A 23219-nucleotide genomic window follows, 5' to 3' on the forward strand; every position below is an offset into this window, starting at 1 on the left:
GCGCAGTGGTTGGGAGTCTGCCTGACAGTGCAGGGGACATGGGTTCGATCCCTGGTCTGGGAAGAGCCCACATGCGGAGCAAGCCCGTGCGCCACAACTACTGAGCCTGCACTCTAGAGCCTGTGAGCCACAACTACTGAGCCTGCGCACCACAACTACTGAAGCCCGTGTACCTAGAGCCCGTGCTCCGCTACAAGAGAAGCCACTGCAGTGAGAAGCCCACGCACTGCAACGAAGAGTAGGCCCTGCTCGCCGCAGCTAGAGAAAAACTGCACGCAGCAATGAAGACCCAACACAGCCAAAAATAAATAAATTAAAATTAAAATTAAATAAAATTGCTGGAATAATTAAAAAAAAAACAGATGACACATTTAAAAGTGGATCAAGAGAAAACTGCATAGACTAGCCCCATCCAGTAGAAATATAATTTGTGTAATTTTTAATTTTCTGGTAGCTAGATTAAAGAAAGGAAACAGGTGAAATTAATTTTAATAATATATTTTAGCACAATTATTTCAACATGTATCAATATAAAAATTACTAATGAAATAGTTTACCCTGTTTATACTAAGTCTTCCAAATCTAGTGTGCAGGATGTACTTACAACACATCTCAGTTCAATCTGCCACATTAAAAGTTCTTCATAGCCACACGTGGCTACTGGCTACTGTATTAAAAAGGTGCTGAGGGCTTCCCTGGTGGCGCAGTGGTTGAGTCCGCCTGCCAATGCAGGCGACACGGGTTCGTGCCCCGGTCCGGGAAGATCCCACATGCCGCGGAGCGGCTAGGCCCGTGAGCCATGGCCGCTGAGCCTGCGCGTCCAGAGCCTGGGCTCCGCAACGGGAGAGGCCACAACAGTGAGAGGCTCGCGTACCGCAAAACAAACAAACAACAAAAAAGGTGCTGAGCCCAGGGTAGGAACCGAGTCTAGTCCTGGCTGACTACTGAGTAATTTTGTTACCCTAGACAAGACCTTTAACCACAGTTTCCTTGGTTTCCTCATCTGAAAAGGAAGACACATAGAGAGATAGAAACACGTTTCCCATTGCTTTGTCCTCCAGAGGACTCTGGAATGGTCATTTATTATTAACATTTTGTGTTTTCAGGAGATTCTCTGCAGAACTATAAGAGCCTCTTCCCAAACACTTCATTTATTGCTTATTCCCCTGCCAAGATCTGAACTATCACTCTCACTGCCCTAAGAAATGGTACGGAAATGTACCCAATTGTAATTTCAGCTTTATATATGGAGTAAGCTGAAGCAGCAAAAAACAATTTCCTTTCTTGTGTATTGTGACTTGGCTTTCTGTCAGCCTAGACTCAGGAAGGCGCCTATTGGAACTTTGCTCGGTCCAAGATCCCTTTCCCCTTCCTGCCATATGGTCCACGGTCCCTTCCTCTCTCTCGGAAGGTTTCTAAAGTCCTACCCTTTGCCTTCGGTTGTTGTCTGGGAGACCAGACCCTGCCCTAACAATAGTTGCTAAGGGGCGGAGACTTGGAATTAGTTCCCAAGACCCAACACTGCATGGTGAGTACTCTGGGCGCATGCGGCGACTTTCTCTGAGCTCTCGCGAGGTTTCCTCTTCCCGGAAGCAGCGGAGGAACTTCCTCGTTAACTGCGTCGTGATGTGTGGGGACTGTGTGGAGAAGGAATATCCCAACCGGGTGAGCGAGTGGGCTCCGAGAACTTCCCTCTCCTTTGGCCCATGGCCGCCCCTGAGGCTTCTCATATCCCCGGCTGGCCTTCTATGGGAGTCCGGGCGTGGGGCGGACTCAGCCGCTCCGCCCCATCAAGTGACGCGGCAGCTGTATGTAGGCACCTGACAGCGGGGATGGCCTGCAGCCGTCGGCTCCTGCTGATCCCCTCCCTGGCTACTGATAGCAGCCGTCACCCCATTTCTCTTGAGTCCAAGGGGAAAACAAATGAAACCCTACCACCACCAGCAACCTAGTCGACAACAGAGGGACACCCCCATCTCTACCCTGGTCTCATTCTCAAGCTTCATTTGATAACGTTCAGTGCTCTTCCTGAATTCTAGCGCTGGAAGGGACCTCTTAGGTCATATATTCTAACCCAATTTTGCAGATGAAACTAATGCCTAGAGAGGGAAAATCACTTGGCGAAGTGCACATTCTAGTTAGTGTGAGAGCCAAGACTAGAACTCAGGTTTCCTGGCTGTTACTTTCTTTTAAATCTCTGTTCCTTTCAAGCTCAGGAGATTGAGAAGTTTGTTTACTCTCATTCAAGATATACTTACTGAACGTTTGTATGCGTGTAACTAGATTACTTTGCCAGGCCAGAAAGGGATACCCAAGAAGAAATAAAAGGCAGCTTCCGTGCTGCCAAAGAGCTTACATTTTACGGGAGAGCGTCATTAACAAAAAATGACCAGTACGGTCCATAAATGCTATTCCGGTTTAGAGAAAGGGGAGAGCAATAGGGGATAGCGCTGTTCTCCCAACAGAAAGGTGGACTTCAGTTGGGACTTGAAGGGTAGGTGCGACTAGGGTAGAAAAGGAAAGGAGGAGCTGAGGCTGGGGGAAAATAGCAAGAACAAGGATTCTCATATTGGTTGGGAGGTAGAAAATCTTTGTAGTTGGTCCTGTCTCTTAATATTTTGAATGATACAGTCTTTTGGGAAGGTTTTATAACAACATGAGCACTCACATGGTACAACCTCTTTGAAAAAGGTCTAGCATTATCAGAAAAAAGAAAAAAAAAGTTAAAGATATGCCTGCTGAATGACCCAGCAGTTCCCATTTCAGACAGATAAATGCATGTGCCTAGTGTGTTCCTGGAGACTGATATAAGAATGTTCATAACAGCATTGTTTGTGGTAGTAGACTGGAAAAGTGATACAGCCATAGAATGGAACACCATGAGTGAATGAGTAATGAAAGTGAATGGAGCAGTGGCTCTCAACTGGGAGTGGTTTTGCCTCCCAAGGGACATTTGACAATATCTGGAGGCATTTTTGGTTGTCACACTGGGGTACTACTGATATTTAATAGGTAGAGGCATTATGCTGTACCTTTACGTTTTACATTTCTGTGTTGTGTTCTTTTTCATACTTCTTTTTTTTTTAAGTTTAAAAAGAGATTTTTGTGAATCCAGTAACGAAAACTGCACATTATAGGCACCATGAGGGAGATGTTTGCCGTAGATAGTGTTAAAGATAGGTTGGGGAATTCCCTGGCTCCATACTTCCACTGCTGGGGGAACAGGTTTGATCCCAGGTCAGGGAACTAGGATCCCACATGCTGCGGTGTGGCCAAAAAAAAAAAAATGGATATTAGGTTGGATTTTTAAGAGTTGAGCTAATCAAAAGACAAAAATTATATTGAGAAGTTTAGGCATTGGGCAACTATACAAAAAAATTGAATAGGGAAATGATTCTGAAATCTGCTATTTAGGAAAGTGAATCTTATGGTTGTATGTTGAGATGATGGGATGGGGGAAAATATAAAAGGAGAGCCCTACAGAGCATTTGGGGAACCAAATGGCAACCGTAGTACAGGCATGAGATAATGAGGACTTCATTTATTGATTGATTGATTGCTGCGTTGGGTTTTCGTTGCTCTGTGGGGGCTTTATCTAGTTGCGTCTTAACGTCGAGCGGGGACTACTCTTCCTTGCGGTGTGCGGGCTTCTCATTAGGGTGGTTTGTGTTGCGGAGCACGGGCTCTAGGAGCGTGGGCTTCAGTAGTTGCAGCACGCGAGCTCAGTAGCTGTGGCTCAAGGGCCCTAGAGCGCAGGCTCAGTAGTTGTGGCACAGGGGCTTAGTTGCTCGTGGCATGTGGAATCTTCCTGGACCAGGGCTTGAACCCGTGTCCCTTGCATTGGCAGGCAGATTCTTAACCACTGCACCACCAGGGAAGTACCAGTCCTCATTTCAAAGAAAGAATTAACAGGACTCAACCAATTTAATGTAGGAAGGAAGAAGAGAAGAGCTGTCGATGATCTAAGGGTTTTCAATCTAGGCAGCTGGGAAATTTGGAAGTATTACAGTAATTGGAGCCATCTGGGAGGGAGGGAGAACCAAAATTGGGGGAGCAAATGATCAGATTTTTTTTTTTATCATGTTTCATCCGAGGTTGAGAATGTAACATCCCAGGAGTCAAGTGAAAATATAGGATGGCAGTTTGGGTAAGAGATTCAAACAGATGAATCAGCCAAATAAAGGAATCAAAATAGAAATAATTTGTTCTCTTAGGAAAAGAATGTAGAGAATCAACCAGAATCAAGAACTGAACTTCAGGAAATAAATTAATTTAGGAAGTGAAAATAAAAGTATAGGAAGAAGAGTAGAGAAAAGCACTGAGGTGACTGGAAAACCAGGAAAGTACCTGAAGCAGTTTTCTCTGATTTTATTCTGTTCTCAAAGAAATAAAGGGCTGTCATGAGGAAGAATTGAGCTTTTCTTTGAAATTTCAGAAGGCAGATTTAGAAATAATTAGTGGGTGGATGTTAGGGGGTTGTAGGCTTTGAATCAGAATGAAGAATTTTCTAACAGGTTTTTTTTTTTTTTTTTAACAGAATGGGTAACCTTAGAGGAATTGAACTCTCTTCTGTTGTTCCATAGAGACTAAATGACTATTTGAAATCTCAAGGATCCTTCCAACTCTGGAATTTTTTTAAGTCATGAGATATTTTTAAGGGCAGTAAGAGCAGAAGCCACTCTACTTGAGCCTAGCAAGGGAAAAGGTACTCAGGTGGTGGTAGCAAGTATAGTCCACTCATTCAGAAAGTTTGGCAGAGGAAAATAATGGATTAGCATGTTGGGTAGGTCTAAATGCAGAATGAGGAAGTAAAAAATGTTTGATTATTTATCTTTGGTTTCAGAAAATTTCTGGAGTTTTGTGGTGGATGTTTTCCACAGGCTAGAACATTTCTAACAGAGCTCTGGCCCACTTGCTTGTAAAATTACGCCAAGAACTTGAACTCAAGCATGAATCAGATTGAAAATGAACCATACTAATTTTCTGAACTCAAATTTTTTTACTCAACTGTGAACCAAACTTTTTTTTCATTCAGTAAAGCATTTACCAAACCAGTTGGAAATAGAACTCTACTGCGTTTTCTAAAATAACTGATGAGCCCAAAATTGTAATAAAACATTTCCACATCAAACTGGAAATGAAACCTATATTTCATACAGTTCAAGTTTCAGCTTTAAAATTCTTAGTAATTCAGCAGGAATACAGAAATATAGCTTAAATTTAGGTTAATCAGAAGGAAGTAATCAGTGTAAATTAGTTATATGTTTAAATTAGAAATTACGTCTTATATACCTCACTTAAAATTAAACTACAAAAGTTCACGTACTCAAATTGTTGCTTGGCATTAAACCATATTTAATTAAATGCTGAGTCTGATATATAATTGGTAAAACAATTGTATGGAAATGGATGCTTTAAAATGATGCATTTTTAAATGCCTATATTAAAAAATCTGGAATCAATAACCTAACTTTCCACTTTAAGTCAGTGAAAAAAACAAGAGCAGACTAAACCCAAAGCGTGCAGAAGAAAGGAAATAATAAAGACTAGAATAAAAATTATGAAATAGGAAATAGAAAAACAATAGAGAAAATTAGCAAAACTAAAATTTGGTTCTTTAAAAACTGTATTTTCAATTTTAAGTACTCCCTGACAAAATGTATGCACTGTTAAGTTATACCATCTGAAATAATAGTTTTTTGGAAGAAGCAAATTGGCCCAATCATTGTCAGTATAGTTGCGGATTTCTCAAATTTGTAAGAGTTTATCATAATATACTTTCATACTAATTATCATCATAGTATTCAACCATTTCTTCTTTTTTTTAATACATTTATTTATTTATTATTTATTTTTGGCTGCATTGGATCTTCGTTGCTGTGCGCGGGCTTTCTCTAGTTGCAGCGAGCGAGGGCTACTCTTCGTTGTGGTACGCGGGCTTCTCATTGCGGTGACTTCTCGTGGAGAACGGGCTCTAGGCACGCAGGCTTCGGTAGTTGTGGCACACGGGCTTAGTTGCTCCGCGGCATGTGGGATCTTCCCGGACCAGGGCTTGAACCCGTGTCCCCTGCATTGGCAGGCGGATTCTTAACCACTGAACCACCAGGGAAGTCCCTCAACCATTTCTTCTTGCACGTTTGTATACCTTTATAGATCCTCAACCAGGATTTAGCTGAATCACATTTTCTAAGGATATTTAATGTTTCCCTTTTTTCCTGTCTTCTCGAAACTGTTATAGTTTACTGTTATTACTGTGGAATTGATTTAGATTTTATTCTTCTTTCTCCTCCCATTGTGAGAGCCTCAAAAGCTTCTCTGAATATTGTATGCTTTAATTTACTTTCCCAAATTTGGACATTAATAATCTTGTTTCATCTAATAAAAGAATCATACCTCACTGATGAAGGCTATCCTCACTTTCAAATGACCCAAGTCCCTTAGAGAAAGCCCCATCAGTTTCTTATTTACTGTACTTGCATTTGCCATTTCAAGAATTTATTTCCCTACCTCACAACTGATACCTAGATCCCTTTTCTCTTCCCTCAGTGTTTAGAGTTTACATTCTGCCTGCTTATATGGTCAGATTACAGAGGTTAGACCATATTGTATAATGTGCCTGTGTTTATGTGTGCAGTTCTGTTCAGAGTTCTGTTTATTTGAAAATGGTATTTAGACCTTTATTCTTTTAAGACTTTTTAAAAAATTACTTAATATCTTGGAGTCTTTGGCAGTCAGCTTCTATAGATTCAAGGCAGTCCCAGTTCAAACCCCAGCAGGAGGGGCTTCCCTGGTGGTGCAGTGGTAAGAATCTGCCTGCCAGTGCAGGGGACACGGGTTCAAGCCCTGGTCCGGGGAGATTCCATATGCCGCAGAGCAACTAAGCCCATGCACCACAACTACTGAGTCTGTGCTCTAGAGCCTGTGAGCCACAACTACTGAGCCTGCGTGTCACAACTACTGAAGCCTGCGCGCCTAGAGCCCGTGCTCCGCAACAAGAGAAGCCACCGCAATGAAAAGCCCGCGCGCCGCAACAAAGAGTAGCCCACACGCAGCAACGAAGACCCAGTGCAGCCAAAAATAGACAAATAAATAAATTACAAAAAAAACCCCAAAAACCCAGCAGGCTTTTTTGTAAAAGTTATAAGCTGATTCTAAAATTTATATGGAAATGAAAAGAACCTAGACTAGCCAAATTATAGGACATAAACTACCTAATTTAAAAACTTACTATAAAACTACAATAATCAAAAGAGTGTGAGATTAGTGCAAAAGATAGACGTATAAATCAAGGGAAGAGAATAGTCAAAAGTAGACCCACATATATAGGATGATTTGAGTTTTCCACGAAGTTGCCAGTGTCATGCAATGGGGAAAGGATAGTCTTTTCAACAAATATTGATGGAACAACTGGATATTCATATAGAAATAAATGAAACTTGATCCTTACCTCAGACCATATATAAAAGTTATTTCAAAATGGATCATAAACCTAAACCTACCAGCTAAAACTATAAAATTTCTAGAAGAAAACAAAGGAGAAAATCTTTGCAGTCTTGGCGTAGGCAGGATGTTTTAGAAGACAAGCACAAACAATGAAATTTAATAAACTGGACTTCATAAAAATCAAAACTGTTTGCTCTTCAAGAGACACCATTTAAAAAATGGCAAACCAAAGACAGAAATATTTGTAATACATATATCTGACAAAGGGTTTGTACCTAAGATACATAAAGAACTTTTATAACTCAATAAGAGGATAAACAATTTAACTTTTCAAAAAATGGGCAAAAGACTTGAATAGATATTTCACAAAATAAGATATATTAATAAGCACCATGAAAAGATGCTCAGCATCACTAGTCATCAGGGAAATATAAATTAAAACTACAGTGAGACACCACTTTACATCATTGGAATGGCTAAAATAAAAAAGACATAATACCTAGTGTTGATGAGAATGTGGGAAATCTGGAACTCACACGCTGCTGGTGGGAATAGAAAATGGAAACTAATTGGCAGTTTCTTATAAAGTTTATATACATACCATATTTTTACTGTATGACTTAGCAATTCCACTTCTAGATATTTACTCAAGAGAAAGGCATATGTCTACACAGGACTTATACATGAATCTTCATAGCTACTTTATTCATAACAACCAAAAACTGGGAAGAACCCAAATGTCTATCAACAGATAGATCCATGCAATGGGAAACTACTTGACATTAAAAAAGCAATGAACTACCAATACATACAACAACATAGATAATTAATGTGGACATCATTTTAGGCAAAAGAAGCTGGGGGTAAAAGAGTATACTGTATGATTCTATTTATGTAAAACTTTAGAACAGGCAAAACTAATCTCTGGAGATAGAAATCAGATCAGTGGGTGCCTGAGGTGAGATAGGAGTTGGAGATAGACTGCAAAGCAAGAAGGACTTCCTGGGAAGACAGAAATTTTTGTATCTTGATTGGGGTAGTGATTACATTGGTATATACATTTGTTAAAATTCTTTCATGTATACCCTTACAATGTGTGGATTTTATTGTGTGTAAATTATACCTCAGTAAAGTTTATTTAAAAAAAATCAAAGCAGTTGTTCTTAATAGCTGGAAATTTATACTTTAATCCCAAGGCTTTTTTTCCCCTTTAGTAGTTATGTTGATGTGCCTATGTTTTAGTATCTCCAAACTGCATAGTTAGTTTGATTTCCCCCCACCAGAGTTAACCTCTTAATACATAGCACTACGAAGGCACTTAGTTAATGGTAGTGCTGGGAATCCAGGAATCCAGGAAGGCTTCACTGTGGCATTGGTTAAGATGGGTCTTAACTCCCTCATACTTCATAAGCTCCTTGAAGGTAGAAACGTCTGTGACTCATCCTGGAGTCCTCAGAATCCTCCACCATGCTTTGCACAGTATCAGGCACATAGCTGCATTGGAGAAATGCATTAGTTTGAATGGTTTTTAGTCACATTAACTATTAAAAATACCTCAGTTTTTTTGTTGGTCAGAAATGAGGTTGAACTACTATCAAAAAAAATAACCCAATTAAAAAATTGGTAGAGGACCTGAATAGGCATTTTTCCAAAGAAGGCATGGCCAACAGGCACATGAAAAGATGCTCAGCATCACTAATCATCAGGGAAATGCAAATCAAAACCACGAGATATCGCATCACACCTGTCAGAATGGCTATTATCAAAAAGACAACAAATAATAAGTGTTGGTGGGACTTCCCTGGCGGTCCGGTGGTTAAGACTCCATGCTTCCACTGCAGGGGGCATGGGTTCAATCCCTGATCGGGGAACTAAGATCCCACATGCCGTGTGGTGCGACCAATAAATTAATTAATTTAATTTAATTAAATGCAAGTCTGGCTGATAGAAGCATGGTGGAAGCCTAGATGTGACCCATGCCACTTAAAAAATAAAGTGTTGGCAAGGACGTGAAGAAAAGGAAACCCCAGTACACTGTTGGTGAGAACGTAAATTGGTACAGCCACTATGGAAAACAGTGTGGAGGTTCCTCAAAAAATTAAAAATATAACTACAGTATGATCCAGCAGGTCCACTCCTGGGTATATATCCGAAGAAAATGAAAACACTAATTCAAAAAGATATATGCACCCCAGTATTCATAGCAGCATTATTTACAAAAACCAAGAAGTGGAAGCAACCTAAGTGTCCATCACAGATGAATGGATAAAGAAGATGTAGTATATATATACAATATGTATTACTCAGCCATAAAAAGGAATGAAATTTTGCCATTTGTGACAACATGGATGGACCTGGAGAGTACCATGCTTAGCAAAATAAGTCAGAGAAGGACAGATACTGTATGTTTTCACTTATATGTGGAATCTAAAAAATCAAGCAGGGGCTTCCCTGGTGGCCCAGTGGGTAAGACTCCGCACTGCCAATACAGGGGGCCCGGGCTCCATCCCTGGTTGGCGATCCCACATGCATGCCACAACTAAGAGTCCACATGCTGCCGCTAAGAAGCCCACATGCCACAACTAAAGATCCCACATACCGCAACGAAGATCCCATGTGCCTCAACTAAGACCCGGTGCAACCAAAATAAATAAATAACTATTTAAGTAAATAAATAAGTATTAAATAAATTTGTTTATTCAAACGAACAAAACAAAACAGAAACAAACTCACAAATTCATGGAACAAACTAGTGGTTACCAGAGGGGAGAGGGGTGGGAGGACATAAAGGAGATTAAGAGGTACAAACTATTAGGTATAAAATGAATGAGTTACAAGGACGTAATGTACAGCAGAAGGAACATAACCCATATTATATAATAACTTTATATGGAGTGTATAATCTATAAAAATATTGAATCAGTATGTTGCATGCCTGAAACTAATCATAATATTTTAAGTCAACTATACTTTAATTTTAAAAAAAGAAATAATATTCTGTAATAACCTAAATGGGAAAAGAACTTGAAAAAGAATAGATACATGTATAACTGAATCACTTTGCTGTACACCTGAAACTAACAAAACATTGTTAATCAACTATACGCCAATATAAAATAAAAGTTAAAAAATAAAGAAATGAGTAGAACTAGGTAGTTTATGAAGTGACTTTAAGTTCTGAACAATTATTAGTAAGGCTTTAGCAAAGACCTCCCTTGAGCCAGGAGCATATGTTGTTTACAGTTTCTTAGTGACAAGTAAAACCCTTTCTTTTAAATGCCATGGTGTCAATCTGATAAATTGCGGAACTTACCTTTTCTGCCTGAATCACACGTATCCTAGGGACTGACATCTATAGAGCTGAGAGTTTATTTCTCTTTGTTTATTTTGTGGTATTTTTAAGTCTTGAAAAAATGCTGTTTCAACAGTCAACTGAGCATCACAGTGGATAAGATCATTTTTATCATTGGCTCAGTGTTTCCATTTTGATTGAATTTTCATTCTAGCTTTATAATATGATACCTCATTTAATAGTGTTGGCTATTAGATTTTTCTGATTTTTCCTTTTTACATGTTATATTAAGACTTCATTAAGTTGTTTCTAAATATCCATTTGCATTTAGTCCTCTTAAACACAGTTGCAGTCCTAAGCTCTAACACTTCTTCAGTTTTATTTACTATGAATAATACTTCTAGAGGAAAGCTAGTAATTTCAAAAATTACTTGGTGTACACTTCAAGCAAGTAAATTCTGGCCATGTTTTTTGTCTTTAGAGACTTTAAGTCTATTAATCATTTTCACCAAGGAGTTTGAAATATAAGAAAATTAAAATCCCCTCAAAAAAGAAAATTAAATTCTGTTTTTCTTATTTTAGGGTAACATCTGCCTGGAGAATGGATCTTTCTTGCTAAACTTTATAGGCTGTGCAGTGTGCAGTAAGCGGGATTTTATGCTGATCACAAACAAATCTTTGAAAGAGGAAGATGGAGAAGAAATAGTTACCTATGATCGTAAGTAGACTTTTTTCCATCTGAGCCCATTAGCAGGTATCAGCTTTTGGGAGTTAGGTTGCGCAAAGTCTTATGAGGCCTATTTCACTATCATATTGCAACACAAAATCACTAGTTAGTTTTTTAAGAGGAAAATGTTGGTAACATCTCATTTATGTAGCATCATCAGATATTCCACATAAATGACTTTTGCAGAGAACTGAAGCTTATGATTCAGGCACCAATTTTCTTTTGTTTATCTTTAAAGACTGTGTCTTCTGAAACAAGATATAGGGACTTTTTTTTTTAACCTAGGGTCATCCATGTGAATTTTCACTTTCTACTATAATATAATACAGTGATGCGCTCCAACAGCTATTAAAGTATTTAGGGCTGTTTGCCCTTATACTAAATGGCTCTGGGATGCTATGGTTTTTTTAGTCTTGTTTCTGCTTTTATAGCTTTTGTCTCTTTTGTTACTGTCAGTTTATAGTTTCTTTCTTTTGCTACTGTAAGTATGCTACCTTCATATGCTATTCCTCATCCTTATACTAGGAAATCAAATAAATAACTATAATAAAAATAAATAAGTTCTGAGGTTGGCACTAAGAATCTCTACAAGTAAATTAAGCATATGTGCACTTTAAGCATATGTGCCCAGATATTATGGCAGCTGTTTAAATTGTTCACATTTCCTTTTTGCTTGTCTCCTGATTTTTTGGTATGTTCTGACTATATGAGGATTAAATGTGCAAATAATGATATTTTGAAAGAAAGGTGCGAAAGACACTAAGCCTTTAGAATAGAGTCAGACTATGGAAAAATGTTCTAAATTAGAAGAATCTTTTTCTTTCCTGTAGCATGTACCCCTTTAAACTCTGTTTTTTTCCAGGTAGTAGAGGATAGTGGTCAAAAGCAAGGGCTCTGGAGCAAGAAAGCTTGGGTTTGAATTCTGGTTCCAACACTTCATAGCTCAGCTGTGGTCTTCCTAGTTCTTATCCATAGTGTGCCTTTGTCTCCTTATCCCTACAAACATGATAACAGTAGTATCTACCTCATTGGGTTTTTGAGAAGATTAAGTGAATAAACAGATACAAAGTATTTAAAACAGTATCTGGCACACATTAAACACTCAATGTATCATAGTTATTATTACTATATTGTTTTTACTAGAGCCTTTTGTTACTGCTAAATTCACTTTAACATCTAGTGTTAGCTTTTTGTTTATGATTGGTTAGTAGCACAATTTCTATCATTCCTGAGAACAAAAGCTCCTACATAGTTAGACAGGTCCAGCTAGTTTCAAAAACACACTTACATATCTGTTAATTGATTACCTTAGAGAGCTTTCAATAGGAATGAATATATGCATATTAAGTCTCTGAGTTCAGGCTCTTAATTATATAGTGTTGCTGTGTGACAGAGTCTGGATTTTTTATCAAGGTAGATATTATAATGGGTTTCCTGCTGTGTTAAATATGACAGAGTTAAGATTCTTTCAAAGCAATACCATACTAAGACTAGAAATTTTACTGTCTTAGGACACCTTCTAAGACTTAATTAAGTCTTTCTCTGTTTCAGCAGATCTTTGTAAGAATTGTCATCATGTAATAGCCAGGCACGAGTATACGTTCAGTATCATGGATGAATTTCAGGTAAATGTATAAATGTGGGTATGTTATTGCGGGGGGAGGGGAACAGTAAGAGTACCCTTGAAAAATCTAGGTATAGTCTTCATAAATGAAGTACTAGTGAATCTTAGAGGAGACCATCCCTGTCTTCCACTTGTGTAAGTTGAGAGACACTTCAGATGTGGGTGGATCTGTTCAAACCTGTCTTCACAACAGTCACAAAGCAAAACACATGCCTTACAAATGATATCTCAGTCCTGTCATTTTGCTTATAAAGAGCAGCACATTATGGCTTCATATGAGGTTACTGTTGTGCCTCTTTTTTCTCTACCCAGTTACATGATTGCACAATTCTTGGCTTTAAGTGTTGGCCTGCCCACTGCCACCATACTTGCTGAGCGTGGAAATCATGCTAACGAGATTTTCTTTGTTTCCCTTATAGACATGTAGAGTCAAGCAACTCTGTAGTCTCAATTGCAATAGGATATTTTAATATTATTTGATAGGTAAAAGGACAAGATAGGTGTATCATGGTTGGAGGAGAGAAGCTGAACCATATAAGGATAGAGAATAGGGATATAGTATAAGGATTAGTCCTTATACAATTGTGAGAGCATGTGAAGAATTCTACAGAATTCTACAGGCTGGTGTAGGCCTGAAGTTGCTGAAGATTCACAGGTCTAATGGTCAGGAAGAAAAGCTGGACGGTGAGGGAGAGCCAAGGGCAGACTGGAAAGCATGAGGACACACTTACCTGTATCTGTCCCTCACTGCCCCCGCTTTCAAGCCCTCAGATTGAGTTACTTATTTCGTGTGAACTACGTGTTCATCCAGAGGATATAAATGTGAGGTAAGAGTTTTAACAGGCAAGGGAATTTTTTTTAATCCTTTAAATTTGGGTGGTACTATATAATTAGGGGAAAAAAACCTTCTACAGCAGAATCTTATAAAATAGTATAACCACTTTCATTCATTCTTATTTCAGTGTGGAAGAAGGCACTTAGTCACCTGTCAGAATCTGGTCTAATATCTTGTGGTCCATCTTAACAACATCCTGACCACATCTCCCCAGGATCCAAAAATTATGCCTCAAAGATACTTATATGATAGATGTCACTTAGGGCAAAATCGAGATCTCAGTGAATGAATAGTGGCCACATAGGGGAATGAACATGTCAGGGGCTTAAAGAAGCAGCTCTGTCCATTCATGGGAAGAAAGGAGTGCTTATAGCTATTTTGCAGCAGTTCCTGAAGCTCCTGTGAGCTTTTTAGAGTCTGTAAGTGGATATTGAGATTGCTTGTTTATACCCTAATTGAGCCATTGTGTGTCACTGCCATGAGACCAAAGTCTAGCTGATTTTCCTTTATGACCGAGCACAGCCATTTTCAAAGCTCCCCAGAAGTTCCTTTGGGGTAGGAAGAAGCTAAAGGAAGATGGCTATAGTCACAATGCCTATATAGTGTGGAATTCTCTTGGAAAAAACTCTTAAACTAGGCTCTCCACCGCCAGTCCTTTCTCTCCCAACATCCACTCCCCGCCTCCCCCATATTCTGTATTCTGCCACCAGCATATTTTTCTTAAAATAATGCTTTCAGACTACCTCATTGGCCTTTCTGTGGCTCACCTTCAGCTGCAGTATAATATCCAAGCTCCCCATCCCAAGGTTCTTGCTGGGCTGGCCAGCCTCCCTTTCCCTCATTTCTCACTACTCTCCTTTTGCACACCATTCATAGCATTGCCTCAACTTTAGACTCTCTTCCTTCCCTCCTGTAGTAAAGATTTTTATTTCCCCCTCTCTATGGCTACCCCCACTGCATTTCCTCAGGAATCTCATGTTATCTTCTCTCTTCCTAGCATCCTCTTTTCTCCATGAGATTTAAAGCATTTTTTACATTAAATATATTTAGTTCTTCTTTATTTGTTAGAAATAAATTAAAATCCTTTTGTTTCACTCAGCTGCCTCTTTGATTCATCCTCTGATCATCTATCCTTTTGCTTCTTTCCTTGAATAGCTCTTTACCCTATTTCCCTTATTTCCCTGTGCTCCTCCTAACAACCTACAAACTGGTTTTCATTTTCACTTTACTAAAACTGTTCTCTCATAGATTTCCTATAAGGTGGCCAAATCCTGTGACCTTGTCTCAGTTTTTCTCTCTCTTAACATCTCTTCTGGATCTGGTTTTGATAACCATTGTCTTTTTGAAGCATTTCTTCCCCTGGGGTCCATAGATCTAGACTTTTTTCTTGCTTTTTAAATCATTTTGACTGTTCCTTTGCTTACTCTCTGGTTTCCTCTCCTGTTTCTCCCTAACTGCTTTTCCCCTGAGCTTTGGTCTCTGGTCTAGGAACCTTGTCTGTACTCCCTCAGACATTGAGCACACGCACCCTCAGTGTCTGATGAAACCTATCAGATATCTCCTGGATCTCCTTCTTTAACCCTAACGCCCTTCCTGCCCTCCTTTCTTCCTTAGTTTCTCTTGCTTTTGTCTGTCTCCACTGCCACCCCTCATATCAGGGACCATACTGCTGAAACCTAAATTACTGCAGCAGTCCCCACAGTATAGTCGTGCGCACTGCCCTCAAATTAATCTTCTGGAAACACATCATCCTGTCACTCCTCTGCTACTCCATATGCGATGTGCTTGCCCTATACCATATCACTGTCTTTATTCGTGCTTTTTCCTTGATTTAACATGTCCCTTTCGCTACCTTCAAGCCAACTAAATCTTACCTCTTTCAAGCTGAACTTAAATTCTATCTCCTTATTCTTAATAGTTCAGCCCATACTGCTTTCTCCCTTTTCTGAGCTCTTCTTGTACCTACAGCAGGCCCCGACTCCTGTCACTGGCCAGCTGGTAACTTCCATCTTAGTCTGATGACCTCAAGAACTCTTCATACTCAGCTGCTGTGACTTACTTTCCTCAGCCCCACCCCATTCCAGCCCCCATCTTATTCCAGCAGCCATTGAGGTTCAAGATGGGATTCCCACCATTGGTAATATTTTGTTTTGTTTTAAATGTCTTATGGGAAATTTAAACATAATCAAAAGTAGGCAGAATAGTGTATTAATCTCCAGTACCCAGCTTCAGTTTGCTTTATTTGTACCTCACCATTTCCACATCTCCCCACAGGATTACTTTGAAGCAAATCCCAAACATATTACTACTTCTGTAAATATTTTAGTATGAATCTCTAAAAGATAAGGATTCTGTTTTTAAACAAATTCATTTTTAACAAAACCATTGTTAAACAAAGTAAGATTTTCTGATGGCAAGAGGAGAGGGGAAATAGAGACATAAGTACAGAGTTTAAACAGAAAATAAATTATAAATGATTACAGGTATCTGGTATTTTTTATATCACCCTAAAATCCATTAGAAGGACTATATATTTGCCTCAGGAAACGAGGGAAACTGTGAGACTGCTCCCTGTTCCTCTGTGGACCAGGGAAGGAGAAGACTAAGGGTCAGAATTAGCAGGTAATAATAGAGGGAAAAGGCCCATGGGACCCTCAGCATAAAACAAGGATCTGATCTTGCCCAAAGGTGATTCCACCCACTCCACCTTTCCTTCCAAATCTCTACCCTCAGGCTTTGCCCAGGTGGAGCCTTTGAAGGTCTCCATGAATGACTGGGGAGAATTCTGATTCTCCTGACTTGGCCAGTTTGGGTGAAGGGTGTCCTGATCCAACCATATTCCTGGCATCCCAAGTGAGAATGTGTTCCTGGCATCCCAAGTGAGAATTCTAGACATATTTTCCCACAGAAGCACTGCTATATGTGGTTAGATTCTATAGTACTTGTGCAGTATAAATTTAAAAGACTAACTGGATTTCCCTGGGAACCTAACTGCCATGTGCAACGTTACCTCTGTGGGAAACTGCTTCTGAATTCCAAATAATTGACCTACAATGAAATTTGGATTCCAGACTGCCTATAAATTAAAGATTACAGGTGTAATGAGTCTAACTGATTTAACAGCCTTTCCAGATTATACCATGTGTTAGGTTTTTCCTTTCTCCCAAGTTAGACTGTAAGTTTTGCAAGGTCAGACTTTGTCCTTGCCTTCTCTCACGTCTACCGGTGCACCTGGCACATTGCAAAGCCTTTAGGCACTTAATAAAAACTTGTCAATGGATAGATTGGTTGAAAACTCAAATAGTTGTCTAGCTTCACACATTTTCCCATTTTGACTTTATTACTTTTTTCTTCATTTCCAGTGAGAGGTTGACATCCTACTAGTAATGTCTGGTAGGTGAAAGTAGGATCTGAAAGAAGTAAAACCTTGGAGAGAGTAGATTTTAATTTTGTTTTTGATTCATGAGACTCATATTTGTTTGCTGAGCTATAGCCTGTGTTTCTACTGTTTGTGTAGAATAGACTTTAAAATTAAATGTGGTCTTTAAGAAACAGTCTTTCCACTACTACAACTAGGTCTCCCTGCTGAACTCTCTAGTAGGAAATGCAAAGGCAGTTGCCTGGTTCTGGGTCTTTGTACTGTAGTCACTGTTTATCTCCGTGACCCTCTCTCTAGTGAGAGACCCATGAAACACAAACTGCCTTGACTGATCAATTTCCAGGCAGCCAACAATCTCAAAGTCAGATGTGGAAATACTAATAGATTTAGTATAGATGCTTGTTTTCCTAAAGAAGATAAAAAGTTTTAGAGTAAAAGTTTGGAAAGAAATATGTTTCTGTAGTTTATGACCATATTAAATATTCTAGAAAGGAACAGCTATAAGAACAGGACTTTGCCCTAAGGATTTTTACCTGAAACAAAATAACTTCTGTCTCCAGTATGGACATTCATTAAACCCAAGAAACAAAAAACTCCTTAAATAGATCAAATTCTAGACAACTAGCTATCTAAATATGAGACATGACATACTAATGGATTTAACATAATTGTTTATTTTTTCTGGGGTAGATAAAAATAGCTCTTTGGGTTTGGAAATTTTTTTCCTTTTTTGTTGTTTTAAAAATCATTTCTGGGCTTCCCTGGTGGCGCAGTGGTTGAGAGTCCGCCTGCCGATGCAGGGGACACGGGTTCGTGCCCCACTCCAGGAAGATCCCACATGCCGCGGAGCAGCTGGGCCCGTGAGCCACGGCCACTGAGCCTGCGCGTCCAGAGCCTGTGCTCCGCAGCGGGAGAAGCCACAACAGTGAGAGGCCCGCGTACCACAAAAAAAAAAAAAAAAAAAAAAAAAAAAAATCATTTCTGTTGCTTATTAGTGTTGATATTCTAGAAAGGAACAGCTCTAGAACAGGAATTTGTCCTCAGGGGCCCACACTCAAATTGCTTCATTACTTTAAATAGCAGCACTAAGTAAGCCCAGTATGTGTGTTTTCTAAGTCCAGGAAATAGCCATGCATTTCCAAGGTGACATTCTTGTATACACAGTAAATAGAGCATCAGCATGTATTCAATTTATATAAACAAAGGCTCTGGGATACACAGACTAAACCTAAGACATTGCTTATAGGTGTTGAAGAAATTGATCTAATGTACAGACACCATATCCATGACAATTTACAGAGAACAGTTTTACCAGAGAAAGTTACGAAGCATCTTTCTCCCAGTTCCTCAAGGTAATTGTGCACTTTATCTTGTTCTAGGAGTATACCATGCTGTGTCTGTTATGTGGTAAAGCTGAAGATACGATCAGTATTCTCCCTGACGACCCCCGACAAATGACTCTGTTATTCTAAGGATCCTTCTGCAGCTCTGTAATCACAATGCTGTGTTGGTTTACAATACAGCAAGCCTGATGGTTTGTCTAACTTAGTTTATAATGGAAATTATTTGCATATTATTTTTTTCTGCTTAGGCTTACCTATTCTCTGAAAGAAAAAGTGGGACTTCCCTGGCGGTCCAGTGGTTAGGACTCGGCGCTTTCACTGCTGTGGCCCGGGTTCAATCCCTGGTCCGGAAACTAAGATCCCATAAATCAAGTTGCATGGCCAAAAAAAAAAAAGTTAGAAAGAAAAAGTAATTTAGGGGATTGCTGTTCTCTAGAGCTGAGCTCTTCTGCTAAAGTTCCCAGTGCACATTAGTGCAGGCAGAATGAAGCATCTTTGTTAGCAGCTATGTGGCTGAAAAATAACTAGGATGGAAAGCACATCTAGTGCCCAGATCTTGGTTCCAATAAAAGGAATTAGGACTCCTTGGGGAAATGACTGAGTCTAGGACTGGGGCAATAAATACACAGGGTGAGCTTGGAGCGTCTTGAGTCACAAAAAAGCGAAGTGCTGGGCTTCCCTGGTGGCGCAGTGGTTGAGAGTCCGCCTGCCGATGCAGGGGACACGGGGTCGTGCCCCGGTCTGGGAGGATCCCACATGCCGCAGAGCGGCTGGGCCCGTGAGCCATGGCCGCTGAGCCTGTGCGTCTGGAGCCTATGCTCCGCAACGGGAGAGGCCACAACAGTGGGAGGCCCGCGTACCACACAAAAAAAAAAAAAGCGAAGTGCTGAAATGAAAAATCACAATGATTGGGAGTATGTCAAAGGGACAGAAGACCCAGCTGAAGGAGCTCCCAGAGACGAAAGTTGGAACAGTTTGAGCAACAAAATAAAGTAGTATTGGATTATAAACCAAACTACAAATATTCATGAGTCCATACTGATATAAATGAATGACTGAATAAATAAATACATATATTGGAGAGAATAGACAAATCCCCCACGCAGAAAAATTTCAAATAATGTATGTAGATACTCCTCACTCCTTAAGTATGGGTTTGCATAGTGACTTCCTTCCAAAGAGTATAGTATGGAAAGGGGGAAAGTTGACTTTAACTTTTACTTCACTGAGAAACCTGACAAACACTAGCCTGGTGATCAAGATTATCATCACTGATGATGCGCCGCGTCGATAGCATTACTCTTGATATGATGTGATGAGAATGACACTTTGCCTTTGTGGTCTTCCTCCCCAAAACCCGTAACCCCAGTCTAATCATGAGAAAAACTTCAGAGAAATCCCAGTTGAGAGAGGAATCCCAATTGAGGAAAATACCTGGCCAATACTCCTCAAAACTGTCAAGGAAACAAAGACAAGGAAGTCTGAGGAACTCTCACAGCCAAAAAAGAGCATGACTATTAAATGTAATGTGGTATCCCAGATGAGATCCTGCACCAGAAAAAGAACATTTGGTAAAACTAGGGAAACCTGAATAAAGTGTGGACTTTATTTAATACAAATAGAATGGTTTCAATTGCTCCAAAGGGATCTTAGAATATCGTACCTTGCATAGTTGAAAGAATTCTGGCTTGGGTGTCATAAAACCTGGCATTTAGGCCTCTGCCATTTGGTAGCAATATAACCATTAAGCAAAGTGTCATTCTGGACTCTATTTTCCCCTTTCTATAAAATTGGACTAGTATAAATTGATGTTATACTTCCCTCACAGTATTGTTAGAAGATCCAAATGAATAATGAATATAAAATGCTTTGGAAGGCATATAAAGTTCTAGACAGAATGAGATGGTTTCAGTTAGTTCTTCTCATTATGAAATCAAAACTTAAGGGTCAGGCATTAAAACAGAATTTTTTCCTGTTCATATTTCAGACATTCTGAACTGAGTGAGCAAAGTTGTTGACATCAGGGAAAAGCTTTGTTTTGTAACAGGAATAATGATAATAGCTGAGGTTTATTGAGTACTTACTATGTGCCAAGGCCTTTTTAAGCAGTTGTTTAATCCTCATTAACAATTCCATGAGGGTAGTTACTATTGTTATCCCAGTTTTAGAGCCAGAGAAACTGAGGCACAAAGAAGTAACTTAGTCCAGGTTACATAGTTAGTACAGTGATGCCCTCAGTAATAGTGTTCAGTACACGTGAAGTGTCAGAGTCTAGCAAGGTTAGGAAGAGGTTGAGGATATCAGTGACAGCACTCTGAGGAATTTAGGCGTGTCAGACCAAGATTTATTATTCAGAAAAGTTAAGGCAGCTGTTCCTTAAGGATCAGTTGTTTTATTCCTGGAAAATGCTTTCCACTTTCTGCAAATCTATATCTGACCTGCTGAGGAAATCGTTTGGTGAAATGAATCCAGAAAGCAGAGAAAATGTTTCATTACTTTAAATAGCAGCACTAAGCCCATTATAGCTTCTGAATTGTCCCTTCATGGAGTTTGCTAATGCTTCCAACTTAGTCATTTGGAGCTCAGGAGTATGCTTTTATATGCCCCCCCTGATATCCTCATCTCTTGCAGAATGTGTAATTGTCTGTTTTAGACAATATATTACAAAAATTTTAAACATAAGATCCTATCCATATATTTCATTATTATTAAACCAGCATTGTACTGTGTTTTGCGATACTTTATCATCTTCTAGAATTCTTTTATGGATCTAATAGAATAAAGACCTCTTGAACTCAGTTCTACTGCATCTGTATTTCTCTGTTTAAGTAAAGGGGAACCAGGCAAAGACATTGATCTTCTTTGCTTCCCTTTCTGAGATACAAGAAGAAGAAGAAATCACCTGTAGGTGTAGTGGGGAACGTGAACTTGTCCCAGCACCTCATTCTTTCTCTACCTGCTCCATGATGCACAGGTCTGGGGTCGACCTGGTTAGGCTCTTGGAGTTCAAAGCTCAGCCTGTTTGCTGTTGTGTTGTTTTAGCTAGCTCTGTCTTCCTCAGATGATCTTGGGTTCTCCCAGTGCTAATTAATTGACATATGATATAGTCTAGGAGGAGCCAGATATGGTTTGTTACTTGTAAGTCATCATGTAAGAAGTATACATTCACTGTTCTTTATTTCAGTGTAACAAGAATCCTTTCAGTTTCATTCTGTTTCCTGAGCAAAGCTAATTTACTTGACTGAATTTGAGGCTCTTAGTTTTAAAATGTATGTTTCTTGACTGTAGTACAAGTCTCTCTTGTGAGATATGCTATGGTTGTGTAGAAAGGAAATCAAGAGACCCCTTTGCCACCTGCTCATGGTGAGACATTGGGCAAGTCATTCTATCAGTACCTTGGTTTCTTCAGTGGAAAAACAGACATAATCATGCCTCCTTCACGGAGTTTTAAAATCAAACGATATAATGTAAGTGAAAGTGTCATTAGGTCATACAGTGCTGTGGACAGGCAGCTGTCAGCAGTCTTAATGCAGAAACTCTGAGACAGAAGGAAGCACTATTGTGCTGTGGTTAATAGTAGAAGCTTTGGAGTCAGACTGACCTGGGTTTAACTTTCAACTCTGCCCCTCACTAGCCCTTTGTCCTTGAAAAGTGTCTTTCTCAGTTACCTTCTCTTTAAATAGAGATGAAAATTCCTCAGGGTCAGCATGAGGATTAAATAACCTAGCATATAGAAAGTACTTAATGCAGTGTGGGAGTATAGTATGTGGTAATTTGGATGGTGGTTGTGATAAGAAATCACCAGATTTGAAATCACCAATAAGGGTTTGGCTCAGTGTTCCCTAAACTAAGGAGATGCAGCGGTGGGAACATAGTCATGGAGATAATCACCAGTTTCAGTCTATGTATCTTGGCCCCCTAAATCACTTATTCCAAGCGATATTTTTTGTAAGAGCCCTCAGAGGAATGATTCCCTCTCTCCCTCCTCTAAATCGAGTAGCATTATCTCAGCACTTCTGGGAAGGCTTGTTTATGGGACTTCTCCTTACTTCCTGAGTGCCCCTAGGGAAATTTGATTAAAAGATTATGTTTATCTAGGAAGGTGGGTGATTATATTAAGCTTTGCCGTGTCTGTTTATGACCATAAGCTGGTACTTCTGAGGTTGTAAAGGGGACCAACAAGAAGAGGAATAAAGAAAAGGAAACAATTTCTCATTTCTGAAGCAAACAGCATTTCCCTGACCAAGTGAGGAGCCCTCTTCCTAGCATTAAGGCCCTTTCTGACTCTCTCTGCAGAATCACTTATACTGTAATTCCCATTCCTTTGGGAGTCTCTAAATAAGTCTCTCAACTTCAGCCTCATGGGGAAGACCCAACACATTGTTCTGGCATATCAGGCCCTAAGTTGCCTGTGCCATAAGACCAGCATTCAGGATAGCTGGCACTGCTGTTAGACAACATAACAGGCAATAGCACTGTGAAGATGATGAACAAATCATGCTAGTATCCCACATGAATTCTGATTTTATTTCTTCAGGGAAGCAGTTTGTCTCTGCAGTTACTGCTCTAAAATCAG

General features: G+C 39.5%; 1 protein-coding gene across 2 annotated transcripts; it reads left to right on the top strand.

The window, feature by feature from the left end:
* Nucleotides 1-1559: 1559 nt before the first annotated feature.
* CHURC1 (churchill domain containing 1) lies at nt 1560-21441 on the top strand. Of its 2 annotated transcripts, none has more exons than XM_081229973.1 (4): nt 1560-1665; nt 11318-11453; nt 13014-13087; nt 18680-21441. In XM_081229973.1, the coding sequence occupies exons 1-4, from the start codon at nt 1627-1629 to the stop codon at nt 18770-18772; spliced, it is 342 nt and encodes a 113-aa protein (XP_081086099.1). In that variant the 5' UTR covers nt 1560-1626; the 3' UTR covers nt 18773-21441. The 2 variants fall into 2 exon arrangements, with proteins under 2 accessions (XP_081086099.1, XP_081086100.1); XM_081229974.1 differs by having other exon boundaries at nt 13017-13087.
* The last annotated feature ends 1778 nt before the right edge of the window (nt 21442-23219 follow it).

The sequence above is a fragment of the Mesoplodon bidens genome (genome assembly GCF_964165515.1).
Source record: "Mesoplodon bidens genome assembly, chromosome: 3".
NCBI lineage: Eukaryota > Metazoa > Chordata > Mammalia > Artiodactyla > Ziphiidae > Mesoplodon > Mesoplodon bidens.